The sequence below is a fragment of the Salminus brasiliensis genome, chromosome 13, assembly GCF_030463535.1.
Source record: "Salminus brasiliensis chromosome 13, fSalBra1.hap2, whole genome shotgun sequence".
Lineage (NCBI taxonomy): Eukaryota > Metazoa > Chordata > Actinopteri > Characiformes > Bryconidae > Salminus > Salminus brasiliensis.
Window position 1 is genome coordinate 20,744,593 of NC_132890.1, and position 22,669 is coordinate 20,767,261.

At 40.9% G+C, this 22,669-nt stretch overlaps 1 protein-coding gene across 2 annotated transcripts in view; it reads right to left on the reverse strand.

Annotated features, from left to right (window-relative positions):
• The window catches only part of ltbp4 (latent transforming growth factor beta binding protein 4), an 85,349-nt gene that overhangs the window by 14,296 nt on the left and 48,384 nt on the right, over positions 1 to 22,669 (reverse strand). The window contains exons 10-29 of one of the 2 annotated variants that reach the window (XM_072695305.1): positions 21,569 to 21,691; positions 19,559 to 19,723; positions 18,763 to 19,092; positions 18,584 to 18,682; positions 16,729 to 16,857; positions 13,506 to 13,631; positions 12,646 to 12,765; positions 11,836 to 11,955; positions 11,026 to 11,145; positions 10,663 to 10,782; positions 9,552 to 9,671; positions 9,336 to 9,455; positions 8,621 to 8,740; positions 8,379 to 8,498; positions 6,912 to 7,028; positions 5,996 to 6,115; positions 3,859 to 3,984; positions 2,672 to 2,797; positions 2,015 to 2,137; positions 1,343 to 1,474 (exon numbers count right to left, since the gene is read on the reverse strand). In XM_072695305.1, the coding sequence (XP_072551406.1) occupies positions 1,343 to 1,474; positions 2,015 to 2,137; positions 2,672 to 2,797; positions 3,859 to 3,984; positions 5,996 to 6,115; positions 6,912 to 7,028; positions 8,379 to 8,498; positions 8,621 to 8,740; positions 9,336 to 9,455; positions 9,552 to 9,671; positions 10,663 to 10,782; positions 11,026 to 11,145; positions 11,836 to 11,955; positions 12,646 to 12,765; positions 13,506 to 13,631; positions 16,729 to 16,857; positions 18,584 to 18,682; positions 18,763 to 19,092; positions 19,559 to 19,723; positions 21,569 to 21,691 (2,676 nt within the window). The remainder of the gene's footprint in view (positions 1 to 1,342; positions 1,475 to 2,014; positions 2,138 to 2,671; positions 2,798 to 3,858; positions 3,985 to 5,995; positions 6,116 to 6,911; positions 7,029 to 8,378; positions 8,499 to 8,620; positions 8,741 to 9,335; positions 9,456 to 9,551; positions 9,672 to 10,662; positions 10,783 to 11,025; positions 11,146 to 11,835; positions 11,956 to 12,645; positions 12,766 to 13,505; positions 13,632 to 16,728; positions 16,858 to 18,583; positions 18,683 to 18,762; positions 19,093 to 19,558; positions 19,724 to 21,568; positions 21,692 to 22,669) is intronic. The other variant, XM_072695307.1, reaches the window with a different exon arrangement.

The following is a 22,669-nucleotide window of genomic DNA, read 5'->3' on the forward strand; positions in this document are numbered from 1 at the left end:
AATCAAACCAAATGGTCATATGAATACACTGATAGCTGGAAACCTAAGGTCAACTATGCAAGATTACAAGATCAAGGTCGCAACCTGAAAATGATGTTAAAATATTGGAATAAATCCCCAACCCTAAACTGCTGTAGGGCAACTCTTTGACCTAGCAGGGCTAAGTTTCAGACCAATCAGGGATGTTTTCTAATAGAAGGAGACCTTTTATTTTTTTTTAGTTGTGGCAATAAAATGTTTTCCTTTAGATGTTTAAAATGAAATTCACTGAATTTAAATTGAACTAAATTAAACTGAGGTGAACTGCACTAATCTGAATTGCAATGAACTAAACTTCACTGGTTTACACTGAACTCACTTAATCTGAACTGAACCACAAGCCACTGATTTCAATTTGACTGATCTGAATTAAACAGAACTGAACCACAATGCACTGATATGAATTGAGCTGAATTGAAGTGAACTGAAATGATCTGAAATAAATTGAGTTGAATTAAATAGAACAGAACTGAAGTAAAGTGAACTGAATAATAATGGAAAAATTATATTACATTTAATGAAATATAATACTGTTCCTCCAGTTAGCTCTAACAATGTGATAACTGTGTTGCTTTTGTTTACTTTGTACATATTTATGCATGGGTGCCAAGTGTACATCAACAGAAACACTGTGCTGTTTTGATCGCACGCAATTCACTCAATGGTACAGGTGAAAGTAAAAACAATACATTTGCAGGATGCGCTATATTTGAGGTGCCTAATAAATGAACCACAGGGCCAAGGAGATTTAATTCATTTGATTTCAGATGGTAGAAAATTAAACCAAATGGTCTTAAGAATACATTCATTCTACTGCTGAAAACACGGCAACCTAAAGCAAACCTAAGGCCAAACATGCTGATAACCCAACAACCCTTTTTTTCAAGGCCAGGAGGAGGACTTGTGAATACAAGAGCTGACAGAAGATTAGTTTGATATAAAACTTAACACTTTAGTTCTTCCCTCGCACAACTACATTTCTGCCACAATTAGAATCGGTTTCACAAACTCTAAAACAGAACCTTGTTTGTCTCTACAAAATGTAATGTAATTCATAAAGGGTCCTGCATTAGGGCTAATAATATAATAATGGACAAATAATAATAATAATAATAATAATAATAATAATAATAAATGAATAATAAACCTATAGTTTAATATGTTTAAGCTGTTCATGTTTGGACTACTTCCTCACCCAGAGAGAGAGAAAACAGATATATTCCCTGGGGCTTCATTCACATTTGTCTAAAAGGCTTAGGTAGGAGTCTTGTGAACACCACCCTTTAGTAAAGCTTTAGCTTACCCACACACTCTCCCGTAGCGGTTGTGCTGTATCCGGGCTGGCAGGAGATGAGGCAGTGGAAGGAGCCAATGGTGTTCTCGCAGCGCAGCGAACCACACACTGCACCCTCAGTGTCCACACACTCGTCCACATCTAACACACACACAAAACACACCAAGATAATTGTGAGAAAATTATTATATTTTATTATGTTGTCTACTGCACTGAACTGAATCATATTCAATTTAAATGAACTAAATTGAACTGCACTGAACTGAATTGAGCTAAACCTAAATGCACTTATTTGAACTGAACTAAATTAAACTGAACCTAAATGCACTGATTTGAACTGAACTAAATCTAAATGCACTGATTTGAACAGAACTACATTAAACTGAATCTAAATTCTCTGATTTGAACTGAACTGAACTTAAATGCACTGATTTGAAGGGTGTCTTTGTTTTCATGTCTTCTTATGTTGTTGATTTCTTGCTTTTTACTTTTCACTGATTCTGTAAAGCTGCTGACAACACCAGTTGTAAAAAGCACTATACAAATTTAATATAAATTTGATTTGATTTACTGAACAATAATTGAACTGAACCTAAACAAACCTATCTGGATTGAGTTGAACTGAACTGAAATTGTTGTGTAAAATTCTGAAATTGTGGGTTCTTCGGGGTTGTGTGTTACCCAGGCAGGCTGTTTTTTCAGGGTTGGAGGTGAATCCAGACTTGCAGTGGCACAGAAATGAGCCGTCAGTGTTGGCACAGTGTCCATCTTGACACACCCCCTCACGAGCACACTCATCCACATCTGGGTATGAGAGAACACACACACACAAACCTATGACATCACACCTTCAAAAAGGCCTCAGTACTCCAGTATAACAGCATTTCAGCATAATTGCAGCTCTCTTTCAGACGGGCAGAATCAAATAACACTTGATCCATATGTATCATTATTTTTGTATATAATATAATTATACAATTATAATTATAATTATACAACTGAAATATAAATGTCCAAGCTTCAGATCAAGGTCTGAAAGTGCCTTGCTGTCCGAGTGCCTCGATGTTGTCTTGCTTTGTGCTAACAATCTTATAGTAGCACTAGCAGAAATTAGCACTATGGTGCACGTGGATTTGACATAAACTGAAGCACAGCTCTAAAAGTCACAGTTCATCACTGCAAATATTTATTGACAGGGTTTGCAGCAGTTTTACAACAGTGGCCCATAAACACACATTCTCACATACATATGAAATACAATTTTTTAATAAAAAAATTATAAAACAATATTTTGGGGGGAGCTACACTACATGCAAAGACACAATTCACACATAGTACCTTGGCAGGAGGTCCTGTTGTTGCTGGTTTGGTAGCCCTGCGCACACACGCACATGTACGAGCCATCCGTGTTCAGACACTCTCCTTTAGGGAAGCAGAAATCACCCTCCAAACACTCGTTAATGTCTGTGGACCCAAGAGCACAAAGACACGGTCACATACCCAGCCCAATTTATTAGAAACCCCTGGTGTTAGTAGTGTATTAGGCACTTCTGGCCTTAGTAGGCTATACACTTACTGGACACTTTATTAGAAACCCCTGGTGTTAGTAGGCTCTAAATGTACTGTCCATTTTATTAGAACCCCCTGGGTTTAGTAGGCTAAACAACTATTGGCCACTTTATTAAAAACCCCTGGTGTTAGTAGAGTATATACATGTATATGTACTTCAATGTACATATACACATGTACAATGTTTTTATGAAATAAAGGACAGTAATTAAATATTACTGTGTGGAGGAAACCAATGGCATTCAGCCTCAATAGTGCATCAGTGAGGTCAGCTACTGATGATAGACAATTACCCTGCTAGATAATTCAGCTCAAGACCAGCTCTAGATGGTCTAAACTGGTATTTCATGGTCAAGGTTGCTGAAAATCTGGTCATTCAGGGAAAAAACATTCTCTATACTGGTATGCAAAATGGTTAAACTGGTTAACTGGCTTAGTTCTTGAGTTCTTAAGTTTTATGGTTCAGAATGACCAACTTGACCAAGCTAGTCGTCAAGTTAGTGGACCAGCATGGTCAAACAGTTTTATCATGCTGGTAGACCAGCCTAACCATCAAACTTAAATGAAAACATAGGCTATGCAGGACAGGAGCTTGAACTTTGTTTTTTTTTCAGCAGGGTAGTTCTGCCACTCCAACTCAACCCAAAAGGTTATGGATGGAGCTCTATCACTCCACAGAAAACAGCTCCACTGGTCTACAGCCCAATGCTGGAGGCTTAAGGCATCGGACATGGTGACTTTAGGGTCATGTGATCACGGCTGCTCCAGAGCTTACCATTCTACTGGCCAGTGCTCTTCTACGGAGATGATACAGCTGTGTTTAAACACCTGTGTCAAACACCTTAAAGCAGCTGAACTCACTCAGTAGAACAGCGGTCCAAATACTTTTGGACATACACTGTACAGTCGATTTATATGGTTAGTTTAAAGTTAGAAAATCCTGAAGTATGTCTGACCTCTGCACTGTCGCCCAGGCCCTGCGGCGCGATAACCTGCAGAACACTCACACCTGTATGAGCCATCAGTGTTGACACACACACTCAGCGGCCCACAGGTCAGAGAGCTTGCACATTCATCAATGTCTGAGGAGAGGAGAGAAAACAGCAGGTTAGTGTGTTCACGCTCATTTAGCCCCAACATTTACTAATGTGTGTAGCTTTCTGCTGATCACAAACACGTTGTAGCTGATGATTAATTGCCATATAAGTAACTCTGACCAACAATTCAACTGTCCTTTTTGTTTACTGTATGCCAGTATATGTATGTATAGTACAACAGAAGCCAGAAACAGCTCAGATAAATTACCACTGCTCAGTGCTGCCCTCTTGCGTTACTGCATCTTGTAGAACTTACAAGTTCGGTCTTAATGTTTTCGTTTGACCCATAAAGCTTCAGTACATTTGTCTGTTTTATTGTGTATTTGCATAAGCCCAACCAATGAGCACTAGCTTGTATATTTAATCATTATTTGATAGAACCCACATTGTAGCTCGTCTTAATCAAACACGACCTGTTCAGTCTTTTCAACCTTTAGGTGTCTAGTTATCCATGTTACTTTGCTATATAGTCTACACTGTTGGCCCCTTAAAAAGCATACGGCATGCTGGAGGACCAAAGAAGAGCCCCACCAGTTTGTACAGAAGTCTGTGTAGTTACTGAGTAATACACCTTAGTGTGCAATAAGCCTTTCTGTGTTAAGGGGATACATGTGCAATTAGGTTTAGTTTGTAAATACAAAAAGGACCATAGAATATAAGTAGCATACACGCACGTCCATCTCTTATGTTCTCACAGCAACACCATGTACCGATTTTCCCACCAGTGAGATAGATATTTCTCCAGATCCTCCCTGAAAGCTGTTTCTGTACTACAACTGTGTGTGCTTTCATAGTAGGTGTTTCTTGACCGAGTTGTCTGTAAATGTCAGAGAATTCATGCCTATATTATTTTTAATAGAGTAGCAGGTCAACAACTCACAGTAAGAGCTAGCCAGGCTAAAGTACAGCTTATAAACATGGTGGAGGTAGTTTCACACACTGTTACTGTAACTAAGACTGCAAAAGTTAACAATGATAGACCCCCTCCCCTAGTATACATTTACAAAAGATGATTTAGACACTGGTGGGTCGGAAGCATACTGTAGATATAAGGTTAATAAAATTTGATGGGGCTGATATTCGCTGTTCTACCTGGTGTAAATAAATGTACAGTGTTTGACACGTCAGCCTCTTTGCACTGATCACATTTATTTGAATGCAGAAATCTAGATGTTTGTAGTGTTTAGATTGGAGAGCTGGTCTGCTTCAAACACTAAAGAACTGTGTGTGTTTGGATTTGCCAGACTGGTTAGTGATTGTTATAGCACCCCCCCCCCCCAATCTGGTACAGTTAACCATGCCAGTGAGGGAAAGTTGTAGCTTTTACATTCGTTCTGCTCTCAATTCTGAATTGTTATTATCCAGAGACATTAGGTCACATTAAAATGACAACATTGTGCTTCTCAAAAGTTGGTCATACTGAAACTGATACTGCTTGCCAGCACTCAAGATGCTTGAGAAACAGATGTGCTGGAGATCTCATAAATATACACACACACACACACTCTGGGCCAGTCCATCTTGGTTCTGCCTGCCTGAAATAGTACCTTCAGGAGGAAGAAGCTAATTGTAGCCAAATATGTGTCTGAGAGTCGGGTCTGACCACAGCATCTGCAGCTGGAGAAGAAGGAGTAGAGAAAGAGAGAAGAAACAGCGAGACTGAAACACACTGAGTCTCTCTGTTCTCTCTCTGTGGAAGGACTGACCCTATAGTTAACATGTACTGAACCAGCCATAACATTAAAACCACTGCCAGGTGAAGTGAATACAATTGATGATCAGCAAGTAAACGGTCAGTTCTTAAAGGTGATGTGTTAGCTGGTCGGTGTGCATCTCTAATAATGCTGGTTCATGAGGACAGGGCTACCACTAGAGGATGTGTCATAGCTCACTTGTGGTTAAGAAACCCTGTTCTAATAGACCTGCTTTTGTGGTTCCTGTCACAATGGCGGATGCTACAGTTTTAAGGTATGTGACACTGTTGGGTCCAGAATACCTGCACACTGCCCGTTCTGCAGGCTGTGTCCATCTCTGCAGCGCACACACTCATACGAGCCCATGGAGTTCACACACTGCTGACCAGGACACTGTAGAGGGTCCTCACACTCATCAATGTCTGTACAAAACAAACAATCTACTGATTTCCAGACAATATATCAATATTTGGAATAGTTATATTATATACATTTCTAAAGGTCTGTATGTGAGCCCATGCCCCAAGTCCTCAGCCCTCAAATAATTAAATATGAAGTTAAATATGAAGGTTACATATTAGTTACATATTTGTATTCATAGCAGATTCTGAATTATTTATAGTGGATATTCAATTAGTAGCTAGTAGTCAGTAGTATAATTAGTAGTTACTAAAGTAGTTACTACTAAACAATTAAGAGTACATACTGCATAATTTACAGTGGATACTAAATACTTCATAGTAGATGCTGATTAATTCATAATAGATACTAAATAACTCATAGTAATTCTTCAATAATTCATTGTAGATACCCAATAATGAATAATAGTTACTGAATGATTCATAGCAGACACTCAAAAAGTCATAGTAATTACTGAGACATTTGTAGTGGATACTGGATAATTCACAGTGGTCAACTAATAGGCCTTCAAAGTCTGTGGTTCAAGGGGTTACCTTCTTGCAATGATATCTCAATGAATCATTGAGATACCACACTTGGTATTGGAATCAAAGGTCTGGTATTGTGACAATTCATATTACAATTGACATAGTTTGTTATCAGACATTTTGAAAATGTCTTCCTAAAAATCAGTAGATTAATATCAGTTGGACACTAAATGTCTAAATGTAACTGACGTAATAGTGATTATCTCATTTTTATGAACAGTCATTGTTTACCTGATTCTTTATTGAAACGTGTGGGTGTGTGTGCTCTTACCTGTGCAAGTATTTCCCTGCAGTTTAAATCCCAGACGACACACACACCGGTAGCTGCCAGGAGTGTTTTCACAGCGGCCATTAGAGCAGGCAGAAGTCTGGCTACACTCGTCTATGTCTGAAAAGACACACACACCCACACAGACACACATGCACCTGAGTCACTATTCATGGTGAGGTTTTATCACTAGTAGTAGTTAGTGGACAGTTAGTATTCCAGGTGCATTTCTATTTCTGCTTCTCTGCACCATGATACTTAATTTTTTTTAAACTTTGACCCTTTGGCCTCATATGGAGACACTGCCAATACCATCTGGTGGTCATATGACAAAATTACACTCGACTGATTGAAAACAAAATGGCAGGAATCCTAATCAAAGGTTTTTACAGCCAGTTCAGACAGAAACATGGGCCAGGTAAAAATTCCCATCAAATATTATATCATTTATGTACGATAACATCTCTGGCTTCATATGGCATGCATTTATGACAAATCTGAGCAATAATAAAAAGCTACACTCGTTTGAGGACATTGGACCTATATTAAGTATTAGTTATTGCTTTATTTTATAATTACAGGGGGAGTTTCAATGTCAAAAACAGAACAATTGCTCAATGCAATTGTAGATAGCCAAGAGATTCTGTGCAATTTTAGTTTCATATGTGATGTACTGTAATAAAGTACACATTTTCTAATTATTTCATTTTACTTTATCATACCTTACACCTTTGCTTTGCTACATTTCAGAAGCAAATATTGTATTTTTTTTACTCTGAAAACATTTATTTGTCAGCTATTTACTCATAACTTTGCAATAAGAATATTTGCACAATTGTAAAGCCATGTTTAGGGCTTGACATTACATTGTTTGAGCTTTTGCTTTTGTATCCTTATGTTCATGGTTTCATAATTTGTTTCACAATTGTTTCTTTATTTTATCACACAGTAAGATAGACCTGTTGACCTGAGGACATAGTTTTTTGCAAAGACGACTTACTGTACAAAGAAAGTTAAATTTTTATACTTGTTAGGTCCTACTAATCCCAAATGGCTAGGAGAAATTACAAAGCACACCAAGCAAAAGTCTGGGTTGTAGGAGGATAATCTTTACACTTAAAATGCATTAAATGACCAGATGTAAACAGGGTCAATGGGTTTTGTTAACAGTGCATACCTGACAAAATATCTGATAATACTAAAATAATTTACTGAAGTCATGTAAGCTCACTTATTATTGATCTCTGGCCTACATATACGCTGTCTCCTTCATCATAATTTAAATCTATATCTTGCATCCTATCAGTTTGTTTTTTGTAATTTTGGTTTAGTGAATGTTAGTTTCTTTTTTAATCTTTCTTTTATTAATCTGATTTTAATACTTGTGTTGTCATTCGGTACCCAGGAAGGTGGTTAATTCAATTCTAGTATTGTTATTATTACTATTATTAGTAGTAGTAGTAGTATTACCTTTGCATTGGCCATTTACAACCTCAAAGCCCAGCTTGCAGGACACACAGTTGAAAGAGCCGACTGAGTTCACACACTGCTGCCCGGGACACTGCAGCCCATTTTCACACTCATCCACATCTGAGCAAAGGAGAGACAATGGCACGTTATTTAAGTGATTTGTTTGGTAAAAAATCCAATTCATACTTTTTTCCACATTTGGCAGAAATTACTGCTTAGTTTATATTTTATACAGTGTCTACCTATGCAGGTGTTCTCCTCCAGTCTGAATCCGGGCCGACACACACACCTGTAGCTGCCCAGAGTGTTCTCACAGCCACCATTAGAGCAGAGAGAGGGGCTCTGAATACACTCGTTCACATCTAACAACAAACAACACCCCATCACAAACACACACTCAGAGTCATAGCTTACACACAAAAGGCAATCCTTACATTGTAGGGGGAATATTAATAACACTCTAAATGTAGGTATTGTGATATACACTGAGGTGAAGCTACAGTCTCTCATTAGGGTGAATATTAATAACACTCTAAATGTAGGTATTGTGATATACACTGAGGTGGAGCTACAGTCTCTCATTAGGGTGAATATTAATACCACTCTAAATGTAAGTATTGTGATATACACTGAGGTGGAGCTACAGTCTCTCATTAGGGTGAATATTAATAACACTCTAAATGTAGGTATTGTGATATACACTGAGGTGGAGCTACAGTCTCTCATTAAGGTGAATATTACTAACACTCTAAATGTAGGTATTGTGATATACACTGAGGTGGAGCTACAATCTCTCATTAGGGTGAGTATTAATAACACTCCAAATGTATGTGGAGCCTAAAGAGTGCAACACTATATGGGGGGAATATCGTCCTTTGTGTGTCTTATTTGTTTTGATGTCAGAAAGTTAGGTGAGGCAGCACAGCTGCTTATTTGACACTCAGTAGCCCTGTATACCTGCACACTGTCCGTTCCTAAAGGCGTATCCTGATCTGCATGACGCACATCTGTATGACCCCAGTGTGTTCACACACTCCTGACCAGGACACTGCTGAGGGTCTTCACATTCATTCACATCTGAAACACACACACACATACACAAACACATAAACACAATAATAAATAGCAAACATTTATATCAATCAACAAAATACAGAGTATGATGATGTTTACCTGTACATGTGTTTCCCTGAAGCTTGTAGCCAGTTCTGCACACACACCTGTAGCTGCCAGGGGTGTTCTCACAGCGGCCGTTAGAGCAGGATGCAGGAACCTGGCGACACTCATCAACATCTGAGAGCGAAAACAACACAGCAACACACCTCAGAACTACAACCATAAAGCTGCTGGGCAGTTATATGAAGTCAAAATATGCATACAGCACACCTAATAATTACACAACACCCCATTCACCTCTATATTGCTCACCAGCAGATCACCAAAACGTCCTTTAGCAAGTTTAACAAGTCAGAACTGTGGTTGAATATTTAACCACTCTCCTTAGAGAAATTGCTGGCTTGAGTTCAATTAAATATGTTGGTTTATCTAGCACTGACCTGAGGTATCTAGCACAGCTCACATGGATCTGAGGACAGGACATTGGCGAGACCGTAAGTGTTAGAGGTTTGAGGTTATACTGTAGAATTCTGTGGTATTCTTAAAGTTTTATCCACTGTACCATCCAATGTACCAGTTCCCAAACCCCAAGTAACATGATACTACCACCACCATTTTTATTGTAACATTTGGTACAGTTTCATGAGGTTAAACACCTCACATTCACTGTTCCAAACCACTTTGTATGTAGCACAGCAAAGCTACCAACTGTAGATCATGATCGCTTACAGGAAGTTAAGAAGCTTTGGTAAGTTAAAAGACAGTATGGGACTTTCAGCAGCGCTGAAATGTACATTCTTGTCACGAATTTATGTATATATTTCTTATTTATGCGTGTTGCTATTGAAGATTATTTAAGTTTTAATATTTAATTTTAACATTTATTTAACCAGGAGGTCCCTTGAGATTAAAATCTCTTTTTAGAAAGAGAGCTGGCCAAGTCAGCACACCATTTCTAGTTACAGGAATTTACAGGCACTATAAAATCTAGCATAACAAACAAATATCTGACAATTTACCTAAACATATTCAAAAACAAATGTGTATTGTTACTATTCTGCCCAAAAAAAAAGAACAATTCACATGTATCTAATGTGCCGCTGCAGTAAAAGAACCTTCTGGAGCCGCTCAATAAATCAATAGTAGGAACAGTGAGGACATTTATTACCTGCACATCGTCCGCTGACAAGTGCAAACCCATGTCTGCAGGACACACACCTGTATGAACCCTGAGTGTTCACACACTCCTGACCTGGACACTGCAGAGGATCCGCACACTCATTCACATCTGAAACACACACACACACACACACATACAAAAACACACAGTTAATGTGTTAACGACATAATTAACGAGATTAATCACCAAGTTCAATTGGTTCGAAAAGGACTTACACTAATTTTGATAACATAAATACATCTGAAATGAACTGACATAAATTCAAATGCACGTCATGTTCTGATGTTTAGTGCTTTTGATGTGTGTAACAGGGTTTATATACAGTGGTGTATAAAGACAGCAGTATAATACCTGTGCAGGTGTTGCCCTGTGTCCTGTACCCCACACGACACACACATCTGTAGCTGCCAGGAGTGTTCTCACAGCGGCCGTTGGAGCAGGGTGACGGACTCTGTCGGCACTCATCGATATCTGTGTGAACCAAAAGAAAACACACACACAAACACACACACAGTCCTCAGCTCCAGGTTTACGTTAATATTGGGCAACTCTGTTATTATAAATGATGATATAATTGAAAGGTCCATGTCTTACATTATTATTATATTTTATTGTTTCCCAGCATTTATGTGGGTTTATTAACCAAGAACAGACATTTTTTTAGAAATGCAGTGAATGCTGTAGACAGAGTGGGCCAGACTAAACTGCTTTATGCTAAATGAGTGGGGCTAAACTGCTGTAGGCTGAATGGCTGGGACTGAACTGCTACAGACTGAATGGGTGGGCCAAAACTGCTGTAGGCTGAATGGGTGGAGCTACCCTGTTGTAGGCTGAATGGGCAGGGCTACACTGTTGCAGACTGAATGGGTGAGCTGAACTGCTGCAGACTGAATGGGTCAGGCTAAGCTGCTGTAGGCTGAATGGGTGGGGTTACACTCCTGTAGGTTGAGTGGGTGGGGCTAAACTGCTGTAGGCTGAATGGGTGGGGCTAAAATGCTGTAGGCTGAATGATTGGAGCTAAACTGCTGTAGGCTGAATGATTGGAGCTAAACTGCTGTAGGCTGAATGATTGGAGCTAAACTGCTGTAGGCTGAATGGGTCGGGCTAAACTGCTGTAGGCTGAATGGGTCGGCCTACATGCATGAACTGAGACGGTGTTACCTGAGCACTGTCCATTGAGGAGGCCAAAGCCTGGTCTGCAGGACACACAGTGGTACGAACCCTGGGAGTTCACACACTCCTGACCGGGACAGCGGAGCGGGTCATCACATTCATCTATGTCTGAAAAACACACACCACAGTAACTTATCTGGAGTTTAGATGTGAAAATTGGTTACAAATACACTGTCTGTCAAAACGTAGCTTTTCAAAATGCAAATTCAATCATGTTTTCTTTGTCGGTTTAAAGTAACTGATCATTTTAAAGGACCACGTTCACAAAAAAAAAACTCTAACTTTAAACATTATAAATACATTATTATTAGACTGTAGACATTAAAATAGCAGAAGTTACAAAACACACAAGTCAAATATAGTCCATATATGGCAATGTAGGTGCAAAATCAGCCTGATGTCACAAGAACCAACTTATTTACATGCAGTTAAATATGTCTATTCATTAATAGCAATGTTTAAGAACTGTCAGAACATATGCTTGTATATTTGGATCAGTACAATAGTGTATGTTAATGTGTTTATATTCTGCATTTTACTGTGTATTCACTACTGTGAGGAACAATGCACCTAAGATTGTCACTCACATTAACATGAACAATTTGGCCACCCTTGTCCAAATGATACAGTTTGTGTTTATGTTAACTAAGCAGTAGTAAACACAGCCTATGTAGTTAATAAAACATGAACACAATATTTTCAGCACATCCTAATGCATAGTTACAGCACTAATTTACTCTGAATTGATCTAATTCAGTTGTCCTCAAATGTCTGAGGTCATGTGGAGTGTGGAATTACCTGTGCAGGTGTTATCCTGTAGCCTGTATCCTGTCCTGCACACACACCGGAAACTGCCAAGTGTGTTCTCACAGTGGCCATTACTGCAGGGGCTGGGTACTTGATGGCACTCGTCGATATCTGAAAGATCAAGCAGAGTGATTATTCACAATATTGCTGGTCGTTGAGGTCACTGGAGGATCTGTTATTTGCTCTTCGTTTGTGAAACACTTAGAGCTGTATTTTAAAAAGGAAAGTCTTTGGTGTGAAGCTGCTGAAGGCTGAATGGGTGGGGCTAAAATGTTGTAGGTTGAATGGGTGGGGCTAAAATGCTGTAGGCTGAATGGGTGAGGCAACACTGCTGTAGGCTGAATGTATGGAGCTAAACTGCTGTAGGCTGAATGGTTGGAGCTAAACTGCTGTAGGCTGAATGGTTGGAGCTAAACTGCTGTAGGCTGAATGGATGGGGCTACATTGCTGTAGGCTAAATGTATGGAGCTAAACTGCTGTAGGCTGAATGGGTGGGGTTAAACTGCTGAAGCTGAATGTATGGAGCTAAACTGCTGTAAGCTGAATGGTGGGGCTACACTGCTGTGGGCTCAATGGGTAGGACAAAGCTGCTGTAGGCTGAATGGGTCGGGCTACACTGCCGTAGGTTCAATAGATGGGACAAAACTGCTATAGGCTGAATGGGTGGGGCTACACTGCTGTAGGCTGAATGGGTGGGGCTACACTGCTGTAGGCTAAATGGGTGAACACTGAATTATGCATTTTTTGTAAGGCAACCAGAATAAAGTCAGTGTACAGTGTGGTATATAAATGATGAGCTGTATAAGTATAGTATTATTATTATTATTGCTGTTGTTGTTGTGTGCTCTGACCTGAGCACTGGTTTAGCTGGGCATTGCTCTGGTAGCCTGGTGGACACACACAGCGATAGCTTCCCACAGTGTTCTCACACTGACCCCCCAAACACGGCCTTGGAGTCAACACACACTCGTTTTTGTCTGAAAACACACAGTAAAACACACACCTCACTTTACTTCCATCTGCTCTGCAACATTAAAAGAAGCTGCTGGGGCTCTGCTCTGATATAAAAAATCTTAAAATAATCATCAGAGCTATGGAAAATGTCCCCAGCATTGAGCTACTGTTGTATTGCTATATAATCAACAGACCCCAATCAGCCAAAACAGCTTTAACTCATCTAGACATGGACTCCACAAAACCTCTGAAGGTGTAATGTGGTATCTGGCACCAAGACGTTTGGTCTTTGACGCAGCAGATCCTTTAAGTCCTGTAAGTTGTGAGGTGGGACCTCAATGAGCATCAGTGAGCCTTGGGTACCCCTGACCCTGTTGTCAGTTCACTGGTTTTCTTTTCTTGGAGCACTTTTGGTAGGCACTGACCATTGCATACCGGGAATACTTTACAAGACTTGCCTGGTATTTTTGGAGAGGTTCGGACCCAGCCATCTAGTCATCACAGTTTGATTGTTGTGAAAGTGGCTCAGATTCTTATGCTTGGCCATTTTTCCTGCTTTTAACACGTCACCTTCAAGAACTGACTGCTCACTTTCTGCCTATTATATCCACCCCTTGACAGGTGCCACTGGAAACTCGATCGTCAACGTTATTCACTTCAGCTGCCAGTGGTGTTAATGTTATGGCTGATTAATGTACATCATTTAACAAGGGCATTTGTATTCTGTATAAACAGGTTTGAGTCAGTTTGATCAGAATAAGAGTCATAAAGTATCTCCTCTTCTATTAGCAGACACTGAATCAGGATGGAATAAAAGTGTACAATCTGCTATGTCTGCTTGTTTCAGTGAGTCACGAGTCAGAAATAATGAAATGAAACGTAAGAGGGGATGTTTCAGAGCGAGCATGGGGAGGAGGGTTAATGGTAAAGCCCTCAGCTCACCGTGCCCAATCTCTTCACAAAGATCACAAAAAGCACAAAGCTTAGAACTGTTCTTACATCTGCCCCAGACAACAAAAGAGCATCTATACATCCGGCTCCCGTGACCCAAGGGGTCAAGTCGACTGCCCTGTAGAGCATTAACTGGCCGGGCGATGTAAAGCACAGCCAAGAGCCACTCTCTGAACTTTGACCCGCAGGAGCTTTGGAAGGTCCATGGGAAGAAATAATAAAACTGAAAGAATGCAAAACTCTGAAAGGCAGCACCCAGAACCACAATCAGTGCAGCAGCCAAGAGCCCACAGCTGCCTTTGTCTTTCAAACACAGAATATAGAACGTGGAAACGAACTACACTCAGGCTTTGTTATATGACGGATCCTATGGCACCTGTCAAGAGGAGGATATACTAGTATTAGGCAGCAAGTGAACAATCAGTTCTTGAACAGGACATGTTGGAAGAAGAAAGAAGGATACACTTCGATAAGAACCAAACTGTGTTGGCTAGACAACTGGGTCAAAACATTTCCGAAATATCAGGCAGGTTTTATGGGGTGTTCCTGGTATGCAGTGGTCAGCACACTCCATAATATCAGCTGACCTATACACTGTGTGCACAATTATTAGGCAAGTGAGTATTTTGTCCATATTATCATTCCAAGCTGGATAAACTTAAATGCTTAATGGATTTAAGCATAGCAGGTGATGTGTGTCTGTGTAATGAGGGAGGGTGTGGCCTAAGGAGGTCAACACCCTATATCAAGGTGTGCACAACTATTACGGAGCTTTTTTCTTTAGGCAAAATGGGCAAAGATAGAGATTTAACTGACTCGGAAAAAAGTCAAAAATGAACAAAAGTCTCTCAGAGGAATGCAGCACTCTTGAAATTGCTAAGATATTGGGGCGTGATTACAGAACCATCAAAAGTTTTGTTGCAAATAGTCAACAGGGTCACAAGAAACGTGTTGAGAAAAAAAGATGCCAATGAACTGGCAAGGATTTGAGAAGAATTAAGTGTAAAGCTACCAGGAACCCATTATCTTCCAGTTCTGTCATATTTCAGAACTGCAACCTACCTGGAGTACCAAGAAGTACAAGATGTTCAGTGCTCAGAGACATGGCCAAGGTAAGGAAACCCGACCACCACTGAACAAGACACATAAGCTGAAGTGTCTAGACTGGTCCAGGAAATATCTGAAGATTTTTCAAAGGTTTTATGGACTGATGAAATGAGAGTGATTCTTGACGGACCAGATGGATGGTCAGTAACGGGCACAGAGCTCAAATTCAAGTCAGATGCCAGCAAGGTGGAGGTGGGGTACTGGTATGGGCTGGTATTATTAAAGATGAGCTAGTTGGACCTTTTCGGGTTGAAGATGGGCTCAAAATCAACTCCCAAGACTACAGCCAGTTTAGAAGACACTTTCTCTTAGCAGTGGTACAGGAAGACGTCTGCATCTTTCAAAAAGACAGTTAGTTTTATGCAGGACATTGTTCCACCACATGCATCGAAGTACTCCTCTGCATAGCTAGCCATGTAAAGGCATTAAAGATGAAAAACGTATGACATGGCCCCCTTCCTCACCTGAATTGAAAACCCAATTGAGAACTTGTGGGCAATTCTTAAACAGGAGATTTACAGTGAAGGAAAAGAGTACATCTCTCTGAACAGTGTCTGGGAGGCTGTGGTTGCTGTTGCACAAAATGTTAATCGTCAACAGATCAAGAAACTTCCATGAATGGAAGGCTTATTACTGTTACTGAAAAGAAGGGTGGCCATATCGGTCACAGATTTTTTTTATATGCCAGAAATGTTTGTTGGCAAGTTTTGAGTTGTTTGCTTATAATTCTAACTTGAACAGATGAAAATTTGTAAAAGTGAGATGGGAAAATGTGTGTTTTTCATGTAGCTGCGTAATAATTCTGCACAATAATAGTTGCCCAATAATTGTGCACATATAGATTCTCCTGAAAAAAGCCAAAACCTCACTTTTACTTTCTTAAACACTGTGTATAATATTAAGGAAGTGGTTTTAATGTTATGGCTGATCAGTGTGTATACAGTGCTTAGCCATTTTTACTGCATTTAACTCATCACCCTATTTAATTTCAAAATAAAAGTCTTGTGAAGTTATAAATATAAAAAATATATAAAATGCAGACAATCAAATAAGATTTCACACCTTGACAGTGTCCAGCTTGAGCATTAAAGATGAATCCAGGATTACACACACATGTGTGTCTCCCTCCGGCAACATCGACACACCGACCCGGCCCACAAACCTGCGGCCTGACTTCACACACACGGGTTTCTGTGAAAAAGAAATGCACTCACACTGGTTTGACTCACAGATAAAAAGGATAAAACCTAAAGCATGTAGCTCAAACAGTTCAACAAAGTGTCTCCATTTTATACTGAGTGCATATACAGTAGATACAATATGTGGCCAAAAGTTTACTTATTGAATCTCAATATATGGCCTCCTATTACTTATTGAAACTCGCTAAGAGGTGTATAAAATCAAGCATAGTCATGCAGTCTCCAAAGACACACACTGACAGTAGAATAGGTGGCACTGAAGAATTTAGAGATGTTCAACGTAGCACTGTTATTAGATGGCTCCTTCTCCAGAAGTTAATTTAAAAAAATTCTGCTCTGCAAGAGCTGCCCCAGCCAACTGAAAGTGCTATTATCCCTAAATAAAAGCATCCAGGAGCAACAACAGCTCAACTGTCAGGCCCTCGTTATTGCGCCCTCCCCCGGGGCGATCCCGGGTCGCCGTCCACAGGCCCATATAAGGACTTCCACCTCATTTATGTTGATTCCGTGTTCATGGGTTGCACCTGGGACTGGGAGCATTTAAGGAGCCTCGCCCCAGCCAGTTACTGCCGTTAAATTAATCCCTAAGTGTTTGTGTGTTCCTGTTAGCTGGCATCTTGTCTTGGTCAAGCTGTCTGCACGTCTGGTTCTCGAGGCAGTTCCGTCTACGTTGTTTCCAGTTCATGCTCCCTGGCGGCTCAAGCTCAGGAGGCAGTTCCACGGCAGTCTCAGGTTGGGTCTGCCCTGTTATCTCGTTCAGGCAGCTGGTTCTCCAGTTACCCCTTTGTTCACGTAGAGCGTTGCTCTAGTTCTCAGTTCTAGTTTCCCCTTAGTATCGCCCAAGCACGGCTTGTGGCTGTTTAGTTCTCCCTGTTGTTTCACAAGCTGCGGTTTACTTTTATCCCCTTCCCTCGTTCTGATTTCTTTATATCACGGCTCAATCCCGTCACTCCCTGCTCCTCCCAGTCCCAGGTTTGTTGTTTTCAGCATTTGGTTTATCACGTTCTGTTTGAGTTTCAGTTTTATCCCTTAGATTGCTGAGTTCTATTAAAAGTTAGGAAGGATTTTTCTTCACTTTGGAGATACAAGGTTGTCCTTAAACACATACATATATGAATTTTATCAAACATGTCTCCATCTATAACAGAGAGTCAGTGATTTTACTAGGATCTCTGCATCTGTTCTACAAAGAATGCAACATATTCATCCTCCTCCAACCCACATCCTCCTCACTGTCCAATTACAGCGATAGCAGCGCTAATCCACCTTTCAGTGGCCTTTGGCACAGCACTTGGGCCAAACCCACATTTTTCTGCTTTGATAAAAGTCTGGCAGAACCTCAGTCTCTTCACAAATCAAAGGGGTGGACATGAGGTGGAGCCGAGCCAATGCAGTTTCAGACTGTGTCCACATTGCTCTGAACAACGACGGCTTTGTGTGGAGGACTGTTTACTAACGGCTCGGTTTTACTGCATGTCAGAACCTGTAAACAACACCATCTCTCAGACCCCAAACAGAGAGAGACACACACACACACAGATGGAAAGCAGCTAAAGATTAAGAAAATGAGAGAAAAAGGAAAGAGTGAGAGAGAGATTGAGAAAGTGGCGGAGGTATGGTGGAGGATACAAAAAGTCCACAGATTAAACACAGACCGATATTAAATACATTTATGATGCAAACAGTGAGTATAAGATTATACTGTCATGTGGTCTCACCTGGTCTGGGTGGAGCCGGGCGGGGCGTAGCTGGAACTGGGAGAGGTCGGAGCGGCTGCCTGTTAATAGATGGCCTGCCTGTTTGTGTCCTGATGACAGCTGTTAGCGGAGAAAAAAATATCAAATAAAAGCCATGTAGAACACAGGAAGCAGTAGTACTTCTGCTCATGCTCACTCACATGACTGTGCTCTGGTGGGCTGGCTGGTGGCTGGTGGTCTGTTCTGAATCTGCACTCCAGCACTGCTGGGCTGCTGTGGTCTACCTTGGATGATGAAGATTTCAGAGGTGATCGGCTGCCGGGGGTCGGTGTGGACGCGGGTGGTCTGGCTGTGTGTTGGCGGTTGGGGTTGCGTGGTGTGTCTGGTGGTTTCAGGCTGTTGGGGTCTGGGCTCAGAGACCAGTGGTGGACCACCAGTCCCATGTGTTTCAGCAACCCTCTGGGTAAACTTCAGTGTGTTGGGGGAGTAATGGTAGCCAGGACCAGCAGGACAGATCTCCTTAAACTCAGCTGAACACACACACCACTGTTAATACACAACATAAATGTAGGGTGGTCTGCATAATTCTTCCGGTTAGAGGAACTGTCTTGCAAAAATGAGATGAACATGATGGATCACTGACCCCAGATTCAGTCGATCAGTCAAACTATGTTCTGTGTCTGATGTGTGCTTAATTGTTTAAGAATTCTAATAAAATGCTGCATAAATATGTTTTTAAAAAAGTCGATTTATTAAATTAGCATTTAATTTTTTCCACTTCCAGACTGGAGTGAAGTAAGTCACACCATGTTCTAAACTACATCCATTTAGCAAACGAATGAAGATCTTAGCCGAGCATCTCATGTTGTAAACCAAAGAAGCACACACACAATACTTTGGCTGATCAACTGCATCTGGTGTAAGTGATCAATCATGGTCACCAAACTGCTCCTTTAATCAGTTTGCATCTATCTCCATATGGGAAAAGAAACTGACCGGAGCCGAAGTATGGACAGGCCTCGCACTTGCGGCCCCAGGCTTTTCCCACACGGCTACAGCAGCATATCTGCTTGGTGATGTTCCTCAGAATGGGTAGAGAGCAGGAAGCCTGGCTTAAGATTCGGAAACACTGATCCTTCTCCTCCGAAATCACCTTCTGAGCTGTTCACAAAACAAACAACGTCATACACAAACACACACGGTAACAAAAACACCAACACACATATTCCCAAAAGCACTGACGAGCAGACAGGCGCACAAAACCCAGCATGCAGCATTCACACACCAGCAGCAGGCCACACAGAGACGGCTCAGCCTATCTGACACCACTGCAGAAGATGTTTCTCTGTATAAGCACTAAATGGGTGAGGCTAAACTGCTGTAGGCTGCATGGGGGACTGCTGGAAACTGCTGTAGGCTGAAAGGGTGGGGCTAAATTGTCGTAGGCAGTAACTAACTGTATTTGGGGTCTGATCTCTGAACGAAAAACACACAAAGACACATGCATGCAGAGACACACACATCCATATGTATGTATATACATATGCATAAACTGACACTGAAGCTTTGACAGCATTCCAAACAAACTGGACTCAGACTCCCGAACACCAGCCTTAAACTAGACAAACTTTAAAAGGCCCATTTCTACATGTTAGCTTTCTCCGGTAACTCCTGTACTTTCTGAGCAAAAATGGACTATTTGGTGCCATACATAACACTCTTCAATGGTATTCCACCAATCCTAAGTACCCTTTAACCAGGCAGAGAACCATTTAAGCATCCAAATGGTTGTCTGATTTGTCATGGATATATATATACATATATTTAACAACCACATCACTCACCCTTAACAACCACACCACTTGCCCCTAACTGCTGTAAACTGAATGGGAATAGCTAAAACTGCAGTAGGCTGAATGGGAAGGGCTAAACTGCTGTAGGCTGAATGGGTGGGGCTGAACTGCTGTAGGTTAATGGGAATAGCTAAACCGCTATAGGCTGAATGGGTGGGGCTAAATGCTATAGGCTGAATGGGTGGGGCTGAACTGCTGTAGGCTGAATGGGAAGGGCTAAACTGCTGTAGGCTGAATGGGCAATCACGTAAATATGTTCATGGTTGTGACAAAAACAACCATAAATAACCATAAATAAAAGCACAAATAACAGCTTAGTTTCCATATATGAATTGTAAGATATATTTTTTTAACTGTCCATTGAAAAAAAAAAAAAAAGAATCTTTGCTTTCCCACGATATGGGCCCTTTAACAAACTCGGCACAGAACACACATAAACAGAAAACACTGCACAGAACAACAAATGCTGTCAACTCCACAATAACTGTGGAAGACCCAAGGACAGGCAGGTGCAGGAGCGCAGAGGTCAAAGAGCAGCTTAGCAGGCATCACTTAAAGCACGAATGCATGGCAGCACAGCAGTCTGTTCTGAATTGGCAGGGCCGGAGCATCACACAACTACAATACACTGCATTTACATCCCTATGAGTACCAGTGAGTGGAAGCACAGGGTAGGGAGGTTCTAATAAAGTGACCAGACAGTGGAAATGTAAGAAGGGCGTATTTCATAAATTGGCCAGAGTGTGTAAGCACAAGGTGGGTGTTTCTAATAAAGTGGCCAGAAAGTGAAAGAGTAAGGAAAATGTTTCCAATACAGTGGCCAGTAAGTGGAAGCACAAGCGTAGGGTGTTTCTAATAAAGTGGCCAGAGAGAGTAAGCACAAGGTGGGTGTTTCTAATAAAGTGGCCAGTGAGTGGAAGCACAGGGTAGGGTGTTTCTAATAAAGTGGCCAGTGAGTGGAAGCACAAAGTAGGGTGTTTCTAATAAAGTGGCCAGTAAGTGTACTTCATGCATTTGATGTTTAATTCCTCACAGGTTCAGTGAGTGCAGTGTATGACTCAGCTGTGTGACCCTTCAGCTTTGCCGTGTCCCCACTGATCTCTGACCCTCGGGCGATGCTGCATGTCCACAGCGCTGCTGCTCCTGTACTTACAGATACAGATGCTGTGCGAGGCATCCAGTAAGAAGCCCTGCCTGCACACGCAGCTGTAGCTCCCGCGGGTGTTCACACAGTTCCCGTTCTGACAGAAACCCGGCTGCTCACACTCGTTTACATCTACACCAGGGGAGGAAGTACGGCTGTAACAGAGCCTGCACTGACCCTCAGAGCACAGAGAGATCACAGGAGCGTCTGCTCCACATGTGTGAAAACGTGTATATATATACTGTACCTGTGAATGCTTTCTTCACGTTTACTCCTTTAGGAGTTTTCCTAATTGTTGGCGAATGGTGTCAGGAATATTTATGTCCTTGTTGTAAAGAGACAGCTCAGTTGGAGAAAAATACAATAGTCCAGTTCCCTCCTGTGCCTAACTGTGCTAATTTTCAGTGCCCATCATAATGTACCATAATGATCCACAGTATAACCTTTCAGATGTGATTAAAGTAAACATTCTAGGCTTCATTTTAAAGGGTAACTGCAAACATTTTGGTTTGAGACATAGCAATGATAGGCACATCAAAGCAGTAAAAGAAAAATGTGTCTTTGTCCCAAACATTATGGAGGAGACTGTATGTCCCTGTCTAGAACAGAACCCTATGTTTGTCGTCAGGATTTTTAAAGGATTTTGTAATACACCCTACTTATTTAAACCTCTCTATACACATATCAACTGTTGTTGAGAATCATTTCAAAATTCAATTTTCTATTTATTATATACTACTTAAGCCGTGACCTATTTAAATTGAATAATTATTCATAATTATTACTTTGTTTTGACATGTTTTGTATCTGACATGTGCTTCTTAAGTTTACAACGAGAGATGCTAGGCTCACACTGCTAACAAACACCGGACTTGGACTGCAGAGAACAAATTGCGATTAAGTCATTCTAAAGAGACAATAAATGCAACAACAACAAAAATTAATTGTAATTACGGAGCTGAGATTGGTGACTGTTGAAGTCCTGTGTTTGTTAGCAATGTTAGTCTAGCATCCCCCGTTGTAAACTAAAGAAGCACATGTCAGATACCAAACATGTCTTGACTGATCAACTGCATCTAGGATCAGTGATCAATCATGATATTCTGATTT